The sequence below is a fragment of the Molossus molossus genome, unplaced genomic scaffold (assembly GCF_014108415.1).
Source record: "Molossus molossus isolate mMolMol1 unplaced genomic scaffold, mMolMol1.p scaffold_m16_p_21, whole genome shotgun sequence".
NCBI classification, from domain to species: Eukaryota; Metazoa; Chordata; class Mammalia; order Chiroptera; family Molossidae; genus Molossus; species Molossus molossus.
In genome coordinates, this window is record NW_023425357.1 from 18,065,225 (window position 1) to 18,078,382 (window position 13,158).

General features: G+C 59.6%; 1 protein-coding gene across 1 annotated transcript in view; it reads left to right on the forward strand.

The window, feature by feature from the left end:
• Positions 1-13,158, forward strand: part of CBFA2T3 (CBFA2/RUNX1 partner transcriptional co-repressor 3) — a 60,607-nt gene that overhangs the window by 36,249 nt on the left and 11,200 nt on the right. The window contains exons 3-6 of the mRNA XM_036276033.1: positions 2,787-2,939; positions 6,122-6,199; positions 9,200-9,441; positions 9,581-9,670. Of these exons, the coding sequence (XP_036131926.1) occupies positions 2,787-2,939; positions 6,122-6,199; positions 9,200-9,441; positions 9,581-9,670 (563 nt within the window). The remainder of the gene's footprint in view (positions 1-2,786; positions 2,940-6,121; positions 6,200-9,199; positions 9,442-9,580; positions 9,671-13,158) is intronic.

A 13,158-nucleotide genomic window follows, 5' to 3' on the forward strand; every position in this document is an offset into this window, starting at 1 on the left:
GCTGCCCGGTGGAAGGTGCTCGCCATCACCCCCTTATAGAAGAGTAGAGAGGTTCAGAGAGGTGAGGTGACTTGCCCTAGGTCACATAGCCAGAAGGGAATAGAACCAGGGCTCAAGCAAGATTCAAGAAAGACTCATGAGGTCCCATATGGTACACCTGTGATCCAGGTGGGAGGTGGGACAACAGAGGTGCCCCACCCTGCAGTCTCAGTCAACCTGGGTTTGAATCCCAGACTTGATGCCTCTTCTAAAAGGAGAAGGGTAGTCCGGCCGGTGTGGCTCAGTGGTTGAGCGTGGACCCATGCACCAAGAGGTCGCCGGTTCGATTCCCAGTCAGGACACACGCCCAGGTTGTGGGCCTGATTCCCCAGTGGGGGTCATGCAGGAGGCGGCCAGTTGATGTTCTCTCTCATCGATGTTTTTATCTCTCTCTCCTTCTCACTTCCTCTCTCTCTAAAATCAATAAAGAAAAAAAAATTTTTTTTAAATAAAATGAAAAAATAAAAGGAGCAGGGTGCCTGTTTGGTGACAATCAAGGCTTTGAAACCCTGCAGACCCATGTGACTCTGCAGGGATGCACCCATACTTGCTGTGTGCCCTTGGGCAAATTACTGTACCTCTCTGTGCCTGCAAAACAGGGTTTGGTGAGAATAAAGGGAATGATGACTGTCCAGTGCCGAGAGCAAGACCTGCCTCCTACATGGATGGCCTTGGGCCTGCCCCCTTTCCTTTCCTGCTCCAGTGGGGCTCTGCCTGCTCCATCCTCCAGTCCAGCAGGCTTCGAGGGATGAGTGTATCCAGAGCCCGTTTCTCAGGGGCTGTGGAGATAGTGTGACGTGTCGAGCTGGTTCTGCCTGGACCCTTGCTCTGCCTCTCCCTAACCACTGAGGTTACACGCACCGTGTAAGGAATGTCCGTTCATTGAGGTGGCCCTGGCAGGGTCCTCCCACTTCTCCCCAGTGGGGTTTTCCTGTGTCTGCTTTTCTGGTCTGTTCCATCTCTCAGGCTCCTGCCAAGCCCCAGTGTGGAAGGGCTTTGGGAAATCAGAACAGGCCCTGAGTCCCGTGTCCCAGGTTGGCATCCGAAACACCCTTCCAAGCATCCTGGTGGCACCGCCTGCCCTGGGGTGGCCTGGTCAGATGAAGGGCTGGCCAGGACAGCCTGCACCCTTAGAGGTGGCCCAAGGCCCACGGCGGCCAGCCACGCTTGCCTTCTTTGGTTGTCACCGGGGACTGGCCACCGGCCCTGCAGCCAGGCATGGTGTTGACGGGCCCCACAGCTGTGATGCACGTGTGCCCAGCCATCAGCCTCCTGACAGGCTGGCTGTGGGGAAGGGGGAGCAGGGTGCCCGATGGGAGGGAGGCCAGCGGCTGCAGCTGAGTGGACAGCAGGTGCTGCGCGGCTGGGTGGCTGCTGATTCTGGCTGCTTCCCCCCATGGGGCCCAGCAGGGAAGGGGTTTCACTCTCCCCCCGCAGGGCCGTGGAGTGTGGAGGGCTGAGAGCCCCTCCCAGTGCTGCGGACAGGTGGGCGTCTCCTCCGTGAAGGGGAGGCAGGGGGAGATGAAGGGAGGTTTGCACAGTATTGAGCATGAGATAATGGTAAATGGCACTTGTCAGCGTTATTAATCACCATCCCCAGAGGCAGGCCACCCCACACACACGTGAGTGTCTAAGCATCTGCCCTGATCATGGGGGGCCCTTGGGGTGGGGGGAGACTGGGGGAGAGCAGAGGGGGGAAGAACTGTAATCACATAGTGACTGCTAAGGGGTATTGCGCTCGACAGTGGTTCTGCCTCGCTATCCCCTGGCCCTGGGGGAGACCCCACCTGCGTTAGCAAGACGAGCGCAGGGCAGGGTGGGCTGCACTTCCGTGTAACAGGTCGAGAACGCCCAGCTCCACCGCCCGAGCAGCTGGGCCACCTGAAATCCTGGCCACCGCTCCCACGTCTTGTGTCCTACCAGGGCCCTGGCTGACCCTTAGGGGGAGGCCCATGTTCTCCCCCCTCCACCTGCAAAGAAGGCCCAGGTGTGTGAGGCTGGTCAGGTTCAATCAGGGGCCTTTCCTCTAGGTCCTGCTTTGTGGCGCCAGGTCTAGAACAGCCCGATATTGACCATGTCTCCAGCCTGGCTGCTCTCAGGAATTGCTCAGGGCCAGGAGATGGTTAAAAAGAGATTCCTGCCACCCAGTGCCTCCTGGAAGACCCCCCCTCCCAGACCAACCTGAATGGGACCCCAAGCCACTGTAGGCTTACCCTGGGACACTGATGGAAACACAGATTCTCAGGCCCACCCCACACCTGCTTAGTCAGAAATGGGGGGAGGTAGGCATGTGCGTCTGAATAGGCCCCTCAGGAGGTGCTGGTGGAGGTTGCCTCAGTGGGTGCTGCCCGACTCCCTGGTCTGCAGGGCCAGAGCCCCCACCCCACCCCAGGGAGGATCCCCGCCCCATTCTGGCCAGCCCAGGCTCTTGCAGCTGCACCCTCCAGCCTACCTGAAATGGGCCACCCCAAACCCACCCTATGGTCCCAGGTGGATGGGATATCAGCCACCTGTGAACACACCTGGGGCTTATCTGGGATTGGCCAGGCCTTGGGACTGGATCTGGCTTTGTGGGGAGAAACAGGAGCCATCTTGGGTCCAGGTGGGTATCCCCCACCTGGGTCCCCAGCTACTGTCTGGGGGTCAGCTTGGCCAGGCACTAGGTGGGGCTGTGGAGGTGCTGACCCCTCCCCTCTAGCCTGCTTCACTGGTTTTCTCTTTTTCTCCCCCCACCCCCCCTTCCCCAGCAGGGGACAGGAAGGAGAAGAAGGCTGCAGCGATGCCTGACTCCCCCGCGGAGGTGAAGACACAGCCCCGGTCCACGCCCCCCAGCATGCCACCCCCTCCACCCTCTGCGTCCCAGGGCACCACACGGCACTCCTCCTTCACGCCCCACACAAGTGAGTAACTCCAGGGCCGGGCACCCAAGGGGCAGAGCAGAGAGGTCTCTGGGGCCCTGGAAGTTGTCTGAGGCACCCAACCTCATTTCATGCTACTAGAGCCAATGCTACGGTCCCCCCGCCCTGAACCCCTAAACACCCACCCTTGGGCCCTTGAGAGGAGGATCCCATCGTGGCTCAGAGGCCAAGCCTTGCGGTCCAAATCCCAGCTCTTCCGCTTTGTAGCTGTGTGCCCTCGGGCAAGCTACTTGACTTCTCTGGGCCTGGCGTTCCTCATCTGTAAGGCAGGTCTGGCCGTAGCCCCTGCCTCACCAGGCTGCTGTGAAGACAAGTGAGTTAAAAGAAGTTCTCACCCAGTGGCCGGCATATTGCGAGCGTTCCAGCAAAGCTGGCTGTTGTATTTGGAACTCGGAGAGGGTCGGGGTGAATTCGTCAGGCCTGCACCCTGCTGGAGAGCCCGTCGGAGGGGGCTCTGGCCGGCGCGGAGCGCGCGCTGGCTCAGATCCCGGGGTTCTGCAGCCAGGCCTCAGTGGGGGGTGTGGGTTGGCCAGAGACGGGGCTCAGCAGGGCCTCAGCTGCCAGCAGCAGACCCTCAGGCAGTGTCTCGCCAGCCCTGGGCACGTCCAGGTTGAGTGTCTCGGCACTCATGGTGGCTCTGGGTCCTCCGGAGCCCACCACCACTGCTGGAGTCCTGTTCCTTACACAAGCTGGGGACTCGGTGACTTTGGGTCTGAACAGTTGGGAAGGAAACCCTCAGGCTTGGGCCGGTGTTGGGGATGGGGTCCCCTGACCCCAAGGCCAGGGGCCGAGCAGTGTGTCCTAAGGGCTTCCGGTGGGCAATGGAGAGAACCCGTGTGCCGCCCCCACCCCTAGGTTCAGAGGCCAGAAGCCCCACACCCTAGGACCCTTCCCCAGGCTTTGGAACCCAAATGAAGACTCTCCAGTGTGGCAGGAGCCTCAAACTCCTTAGCCTGTGGCTCCTGGTCCCCACTGGGCTAAGAAGTAGGAGCTGCTGCCTCCAGCCAGGGCCCAGAGCTCTGTCCAGAGCCTGGGGTGGACCACAGGGCCCGGGCTGCATCTCTTCACCCCTGGACACACAGGGAACTGGTTCTGCCACCCGAGGCCGGCCCCAGCTTCTTCGTGACCGGGCCTCCCTCAGGAAAAAGGCATTGGCTTTTTGTTTGTAGGATGTTGGCTTAAGCCAGTCTCCTGACCCTCCGAGCCTTAGTTTGACATACGGGGTGACACCACCTGCTGCCACATGTGGCCGCCTGAAGGTAGGGACATCCCAGCACATGGTAGGAGTTTAGTGATCAACCCCTCCCTGCACCTTCACCTGGCACAGAAGGTTCCAGCTCCTGCCCCTTTCTACCGGTCTGAGCCGGGGTCCCCATGCATGACAGAGACGAGGACGGGTCCCCAGCCCTGCCTCCTGCACCAGGACGGCCCCAAGGCAGCAGGTCTCTCACTCCATGGTTCTCAGCCCAGAGGTCTCGTCTGCCTGTATCCGCCACACTAGTGGGGGCCAGAGGCTTGGCTTTCTCCCACACGTCATTCTGCGTGGCCACTGGCCGCCTGGTCACCCCTCCTTCTCTTCCAGGAGAGTCAGTCCTCACCGCGGACTGAAACGCAGGCAGCATCTCCGTCTGCTCAGCATTGCCACCCATCGGGGCCCCAGAGGTAGAGAGGGGAGGCTCGTGTGTCTAACTTCACAGCCTCTACCTCAGCCAAGCAGAAAAGGACTTACTCATGACAGGGCAGCAGCAGCTTCCTAGAAAAAAGACCTTAGGCCACCACCTAAAGTGACGACCCACCTGTGTTCATTTCCAAGCAGGAGAAACCAGCAGACTGTTGTCCTGACCCTTATGGGTGCGTACGTCTCCCTCAGCCTGCTTTTCTTCTTGGTCCAGGAGCCCCTGTTCCAGAAAGCAGTGGTCTGAGGGCCAGATGTTTCAGGTTGGGGACAGAGCTAAGGTCAGCTGACACCACCCCCGTGTGCTTTCAGGAGGTCTGTGACCAGATGTGCGTGCGGGCGGCAGCCCTGTGTGTGGCTCGGGAGTCTCCCCTTCCCCCCTCCCATCCTTGTGCACCCCCACCACTGTGGGCTCACGCTCCTGGATTCGAGGTCCTGGCTCTATTTAGAGCACAGAGGTCATAGGAGACAAGTGGTTCTTTTCTAAGCTGACGCTTTAGTTTCCTTGGGCTGCTGGGGCCATATATCTGGGTGTCAGGCCACCTCTAGGTGGCCTCAGATTTGTTCCCTACCGAAGAATTCCCTGAAAGCGGTGTGGTTAACCACGTCCTGCACCTGGCTGGTGGCAGCCTGAATGGACAGAGCCTCTGCTCAGCGGCAGATTCCTGCCAAGAGCTTCCCCAGCTTCCCCAGGTCCAGCCTGTGAGCCAGCTGACCAGAGGCTGACCTTGAACCAGGGCTTGAGGGTTGTGGTTTTCCTACCCAGTGACTGTCCTGGGCACAAATTTATTTTGGAGTTGAAACTGTGGTGTGGCCAGGGAGGTGAGCAGGAGGGCTGAGAGATCTCTGGGAAGGAATGTAAGGAGCTACTCTGCAGCTGGGAGGACCCTCAAAGGGCCAACATTCCATCCTGCCCTTGATTACCCCCATGACGGGAGGCTCACTCTCTGATTACAGCAGTACATCTTGTCTCCTTGTGGCTTCCACTCACTAACTCCAGCTCAGACAAATCAAATCTCCCTTCCTGTTTGGTGCTCCCTTCTCTCACAGCAGCTTGGGCTTCATTTTGGAACCACCATTGGGTTGTTTCTTGGCGGAGAGGCCCAAGCCCAGATTCACAAGTCAGCTCCAGGCTCCAGGTCTCTTGAGGATGGTGCTGAGTGGGGTCCCCAGGCACCTTCCAGAAAGAGAACTTTTTAAAAACCAGGTGTCCCGCTCAGGCAGATAGCGATGCCAAAATTCTTATGGGACCCTACAAGGTCCTGCCAGAAACGTCCCTGAGAGATTCCACGATCAAGCCCCATCATTTTACAGAGAAAAACTGAGGCCTAAAGAAGGGAATGACTGGCCTAAGGCGGTGACAGTCCCAATCCCCAAAACTGCTGTCCTGAAGCAGAGGGGGAGGGGCCAACTGCAGACACCCCACAGGGCAGAGCCACCTGCCCGCGGCCCCTTGCCTCACAGAGTGTTTTTCTTATTTTGCTTACAGATCGAGAGGACGGGCCTGCGATGTCTCTGCCCCACGGCCGTTTTCATGGCTGCTTAAAATGGTCTATGGTCTGTCTTTGTAAGTAAAATAACAAAAACCACAGGCCTCCCGGGAGGTCGTCACCCACACCCTCTGCCCTGAGAAGGCCTTGCCCGTGGCCCCCCTTGCCCGCACAGTGCACTGCTGCATCTGCCTGTCCGTGAGGTCCAAGGGAGCAGAGCAGTCCTCAGACCCACAGTCACACCCCAGCCCTGCTCCTCACAAGCTGTGTGATGTTAGGCAGGTAGACACCCTCTCTGTGTTCCTTTTTCCCCGTCCACCGAACAGGATGAATATGGCAGATCCCCGAGTTGTGAGAAGGTGGAATGTCAGTGCACCTCTGTAGCGAGGTGTCTCAAGGGCAGAACCCCGCCGGGATCAAGTCCCAGCTCCTCCTCTTTCCAGTGGGGTGGTCTTGCCTCAGTTTCCCCACCTAGAAGTCATCAGATGCTGCTAGTGGCGTCAGCGCAAGCCTGGCACACACTGGGTGCTCAGTGGACGTTGGTCACTAGTGGACATTTCCGTCCAAGTGCTCAGGCCACAGCCAGTGTCCATAGCAGGAAGTGTTTGTGGAGCGATGCTCAGTGTTTGTCACCCAGCGTCAGGACAGGCACCCCCTGCGCACCAGTCGGGCTGCACAGCCCAGGCATGGCTGCCGCGCAGCTCTGGGCTCCAAGCAGAGGTGACATAATGGTTGTGCATTATTTATGTTCTGCGATGCACGGTCCTCGTGGCCATTATTCTGTGATGCCTGGCCTCACGCTCGTGTCCAGCTCATCCGCTGAGCTGCAGCGCTCAGGACGGATTCCCAGCCCCGGGGCTGCCCCTGCAGCAGAGAGAGGGGCTGTTTGTTGGTTCATCATCCCAGCCTGACCCCCGCCCAGGCCTGGGGCTGGGGAGCTGCGGGGGTGCTAGTGTGTGCCCCCAAACCTCAGCCGGGGACACGTGTGCAGTCTAACTTAGTAACACACCTGTTGTGGAATGAAAGCACTTGTGGCCGGCGGTTATTTTCGGCGTCTCTTTAGCAAGCTGCTGAGACTGCCCGGCAGCCCGAGGGAGGGAACACGGGCCAGCGAGGGCAAGCAGGCCTCCGGGAGGACCCAGGCTCCGAGGGCAGGCTGGTAAGGGAGCTGCAGGGAGGCCAGGCCCAGGCTGGGCCAGGGGCCGGGGGGACCCAGGCAGCATGGACGGCCACATGTCTTAGAAGCCTCTGGAAGGTCCAGACCCCAGGTGATAGCCCAACCCTGCCACATGGAATGAGCCCCCCGCTGTGGAGAGGTCTCCTGTGGCAGTGGGCCATCTCCTGGCCCGGCTGGAGTGACAGCCAGAGGCTGTCATCAGTCTTGATCAGGGTGTGTGTGTGTGTGTGTGCGTGTGTGTGTCAGGGTCTGCCGTGGGGTTGGCTGGAGCTTGCTGGTGAGACAGAAAATTCGCGCAACCACGGGGTCTTCTGGTCTGTGCAAGGGTCCTCTGGATGATGCCTTTGCTCGGTGTCTGGAGTTCACTTTTCATCCCAGAGCAGGAGGGAAGGCCCGAGTGGGGCACACCTCTCCTGCGGGGCTTCCAGAGCCGGTGTGTCACTGGTAGGGCCCAGAGGTGCTTCTGAGATCATCCAGACCAGGGAGGCAAACAGGTTCCAACGTGTGTCTCCCTCTCGAGGGGAGGGAAGGCTGTGCTGAGACGGTCTGGAGCCCCAGGAGCAGGGCGCCGGGCGACCATTCCTGCACACGTCCATCCCCCCACGAGGGAGGCGGCACACGTTCTTGCGTCAACCCTGGTGTTAGTCAGTGGTTTCCAACCTCTGCTACGTGGGGGACAGTATTGATGAGTGGTCACCCACATGTCAACGCAATCAAGGTCAAGCATTTCCAGCTCCCCGGTGGTGGAGGACAACCTGGGCTCTGTAAGCCAGGGAAGCCTGGAGCAGAGGGGCCAGGCAGGCACCTGTGGACGGGAGCAGCCCCACCCCTGGTTTGGGCCAAGGGCCGTTTGCATGGAGAAACTGAGGCCAGACCCATGTCTAAGGTGGTCCAGGCAGGATGGGGCCTCGGGCAGGACACCCGCTCCCAACCCCCGTGCCAGGAGTGCCCACAGGAGCAGGATGAGGCAGCAGGCGGATGAGCGGATGAGCGTGCGAGGGCTGAGTGCAAGGATGTGCATGAGTCCCTGGAGCAGGTGCCTGTGTGGCCGCCGAGGATGCAAAGTGTGAGCGGCCTCAGGTGTCCTGCTTCCCCAGCCCACCCCCGCCCCGGGCCACTCCACCTTACCAAAGGCCCTGGGAGCCTGTGACCTTTGACCTCGTGGTCACCACGAGGGTTTCTGAGGCTAGGAGACTGGGGTGCAGGTGGTCGGCACAGAGGGCTGCCTAGCCTCCAGAGTGAAGGCTCTGTCACCCGAGCTGAGGGGGGAGGTCCTGCCCAGGACCATTTCACAGCACCACGGTCTCTGCCAGCCCTGGGACGCTATCCCCAGGGCCTGGGTAACTAACATGCTGCCCCGGAGGCCCCTGCCGTGTGTTCACGCGGGTCCCGTAGGGAACGTGTGGTCCTCCGCACGTGCACACAGTGGCTGCCTGTGCGGCAGCGCCAGCCAGCAGCTCCCACCAGGATCCAACCCTGCATGTCCCGGGCCCCGTCAGCTCAGGCACTGGGGCCCTTCTGTGGGTAACAGCACCTGTTTGGGAGTGGGAATCTCTCAGGGCTGTCGGGGTGGAGGAGGGCTCACCAGTCCCTCAGGGGGGATGAGTGACCTCTCCTGAGAAGAGTGGAAGTGGACTAGCAGATCCCTGATCGTGGAGAAGCCCCTGTCTGTTCGCAGTGGACACTTAACAGCCAGGCTGGAGATGGGTGCAGGCCCCGTGTCCCCCTGGGGTGTGAATCGTCTGGCCAAGCAGCCCCCGCCCACTGAGGACCTGGGGCGAGGCTGCACTTTCCAAGCCCCAGTGTACACATCCATGAGGGCACTGGTGCCCCCCTGCACCCCTGTGACTCTGTGCGGTTCTCAGCTCTCTGCTGTGCTCACACCCCCCTCCCCCCACAGTAATGAACGGCAGCAGCCACTCGCCAACGGCCATCAACGGCACCCCATCCACGCCCAATGGCTTCAGCAACGGCCCGGCCACCTCGTCCACGGCCTCACTGTCCACACAGCACCTGCCCCCCGCCTGCGGGGCCCGGCAGCTCAGCAAACTCAAGCGCTTCCTCACCACCCTGCAGCAGTTCGGCAGCGACATCTCCCCGGAGATCGGGGAGCGCGTCCGCACGCTTGTGCTGGGGCTTGTGGTGAGTCGGGCCACGCCATCACAGAGGACATGTGTCTGCTGGGTGGGGACACGGGGCCGTGCCCAGCCCCCGGGCCTCCTGCCCTCTCCGGGCTGGGTGGACGGGGCTTGGGCTGATGCGTGATGCTTTCTCCCCTCAGAACTCGACACTGACCATTGAGGAGTTTCATTCCAAGCTCCAGGAAGCCACCAACTTCCCACTGCGTCCATTCGTCATCCCTTTCCTGAAGGTAACAGCAAACCCTGCTCCCTCGCGCCGAGGCCTCCCCCAGGAGCCCCAAGTTCATTCCCTGCTGGCCCTGGCCAGGCACTATGCTCAGCCCCTCAGTACCCCGGGAACAGCTCTGACTAGTAGCCAGCCCGGATCAGTCGGCCACCAAACCCTGTGCCCTTAGATAGAGCTCCCCATCAGTCCTGTTATCATGGGCCAAAGGCACTCGTCTACTGGACAGCCATTTTTTTGAGCACCTACTATGTGCCAGGTACTGTGCCAGGCTTAGGGATATAGCTGTGAGCAAAGTAGACACAGTCTCTTCTGGAGCCTGTGGCCTGGTAGGAAGGGAGACAGCCAACCAGCAGTGGCTATAGATTCTGTGATGGGTGACACAAGGTGGCACACGAGAGGGCGGTGGAGGGGAGGAGGGGATCCTGGTGGGTATCAGGCCACAGAGCCTGCCTTCCAAGCATGTGCGAAGTCCCTGAAGAAGGACTGTGTTTGAGGGACAGGGAGGGGGCTGTGTAGCTGGAACAGAGTAAGGGGAAAAGGGATAGTAGACAGATGGAGGGACAGGTGGGTGGACAGACAGATGGTGAGTGGTTGTGTCGGTGGAAAGGTGGATAAATGAATGCTGTCAGATGTAAAAAAAAAAAAAAGGTCGTGTATCAAACATGGCAGATCAACAACGGACCAGGGCTTCTCAGCGGGAATAGCTGGTGTCTGGCGGCAGCAGCACCAAGAGCTTCTGAGCAATGTAGGTTCCTGGGCTTGGCCCAGACCCACTGAATCAGAACTGGGGTTTTTAAAAGGACAAGCACAGGCCTACATGATGTCAGAACAGTCTTCACTGTGGTACTTCTCAGGGTCTTCAGTCCCCTAAACAAGGGTCACCTGCCTCCCAGGGTGGCCAGGATGAAAGAATTCCCAAATGTATTTGACCCCGTGACCCTCCTGAGGTCAGGGTTTCCTGGGGCTCACTTGGGAGATGCCCCAACTGAGCGTTGCTGGCCTCCCTGGGGCTCTCGTTTCCCAGGCCTCTGAGCTGCTCACTGCATGGCCAGGCCCTGCCTTCCAGAGGGTCTGAGGACAGACCAGACCAGATGCTCCCAGGTTTGAGCCCTGCCCCTGCAACCGAGCCCCTGTTGGCCTGGGCCTGGCTGGTTCACCCCTCTGTGCCTCAGTTTCTGCAACTGTGAAATGGGAATCATTCTCAGGCTGTCGGGGAGATTGCATGACGCAGTGCACGCGAAGACTTGGCTTTCGTCATCTGGGGATTTAAAAATGTTCTGCAGACATGCTTTGCGACACGCTTTCGATACCGCCCCTGCTGACCCCCAGCAGCCCTGTGAGGAGGGGCGGCACAGGCACAGTTCCTGATTAACAGGTGGGGAAACTGAGGCCCTGAGGTCTCCCCCACTGGTGGAGAGATGGAGCCAAGGCTGGAACCTGGATTCATCAGACTCCAGACACCCCTGCCTTCACAGGGTGTGCCCCAGACCCGCACCTTGTCCCCTGCGGTCCCTTGCCAAGGGGACCCCACGTCGTGTCCCCACATCTACTTCCTCCTCCCTCCCGCCTGCCCTTCCGCCCACACCCCACTGTGCTCACACTCCTGAGCTGGCGACAAAGCGGCTGCTGGCATGGAGCAGGGTTTGGGCCCATCTGGCAGTCATTTGCAATTCATTAGGAGCCCTTCCCTTCTCTCTCCTCCTTTCAACTTACTGCTGACTCCACCGCTCCCCGTCTTTGGGGACACAGTGCGCCTGCTTATTCTGTCGGATCAAATATTTACAGCACATGTCCAGCCCGCCCGCGTCAGCTGCCCTTGTTTATCTGCGGAGCAGGGGTAGGGCCCGTATCCTCGTCCCCTGCCCGCCCCAGCCAGGCCTTGCCCACTGCCCCCTGCACCTTGCACCCCGGCATCCTCCCAGACACACCTCAATGAGGCACTGGACAGGACATGCCCAGCCTAGCACTGCCTTCTGAGGTACCTCTCTGCCTCAGTTTCCCCTCTGCCTACAGCGGTTCTCACGTGCTATTAGGGCTTTTGTGCTTAGATTGCTCTTTCTATAGGGTGGGGGGCCTGCCTGCGGTGCCGAGGGCCTGGGATCCCACCCAGGGCCCTCAGTCAACAGGACCGTCAAGGACACAGAGTCCATTCCTCTCACTGACATGCAGCTCCTGCGGTGTAGTGGCTCTGTTGCCAGGGCTCGATGACAAAGCCCCATCCAGCCTGGCCCGTGGTCCTGCCTGGGAAGCAGCCCCTACCCTCCTTGTTGTAGGAGCTCTGGCAGCTGTAGAATGCAGGGCATTGTGGGGGATCCCAGCAGGAGTGCCCCCTGCCCAGCCCACTGTGCCACCTCCTCTGTGACCTTTGCGGCACGATGGTGCCCCAGGCCCACTGTATGGGCAGCGGTGATATACCCGCACAGAAGGGCCCTTGGGGCTGTCATACTGCAGAGAGGCAGGAACTGAGGCTGAGAATGAGCCCAGGCAGCCACCTGGCTCAAACCCCAGCTCCAACAATGGGCTTCTGAAAGACTCCGGCCTCCGTCCGCTCCCCATCCCCCGGGATGTGACAGCCTACCTCACAGGGGCTGGGATGGATGAGTTAATTCATAAGAAGCTCTCAGGAGCTCATCATACTCAGGACGGGAGGAGCAGGTGCTTTTCACAGCTCCAGTTGCAGATGAAGCAAAAGTCAAAGGAGTTCAGTGACTTGCCCAAGGTCACACAGCAGAGCAGGGTGAGCTGGCCACAGCCATGCAGTCTGTGTGGGTCTTAGATGGAGTGCTTGGTGAAGCAGCAGACGCATCATAAAACCTCGTTAAGTGGGAGACGTCAGATCAGCTAACACTGTTGTGGTTTATTTTTTTGTTTGTTTTTTTCTTTTTAGAGAGAGAGGAAAGGAGAGGGAGAGAGAGAGAGAAACATTGATGAGAGAGAACATCGACTGGCCACCTCCTGCACGCCCCCCACTGGGGATCGGGCCCACAACCTGGGCATATGCCCTGACTGGGAATCGAACCAGCGACCTGTTGCTGCATGGGTCGATGCTCAACCACTGAGCCACGCAGCCTGGCATTTTGTTTGTTTGTTTTTAAATGTTTTCATTGATTTTTTTTAGAGCAAGGGGAAGGGAGAGAGAGAGAGATACATCACTGTGAGAGAGAAACATTGATCGGCTGCCTCCTGCACGACCCCCACTGGGGACCGAGCTGGTAAGCCAGACACATGCCCTGACCGGGAATCGAACCGGGACCTCTCAGTCCACTGAGCCACACCGGTATGGCAATTGTTGTTTTTGCAAACACTGATTTCCCTCTGGCCAGAGTCCCCAGCTGTGAAGAGAGCAGTTCCAGGCTTTTCTGCAGTGTCAGAACCTTCATTCAGACCGTGGAGTGGAGGTCCAGAGAGGGTTTTTGCCGCCAGTTTGGTCTATCCGGCATCAAAGTGGCTTCTCTGGCACCTGGGCCTTTGGGGACACGAGGGGACTGCTCA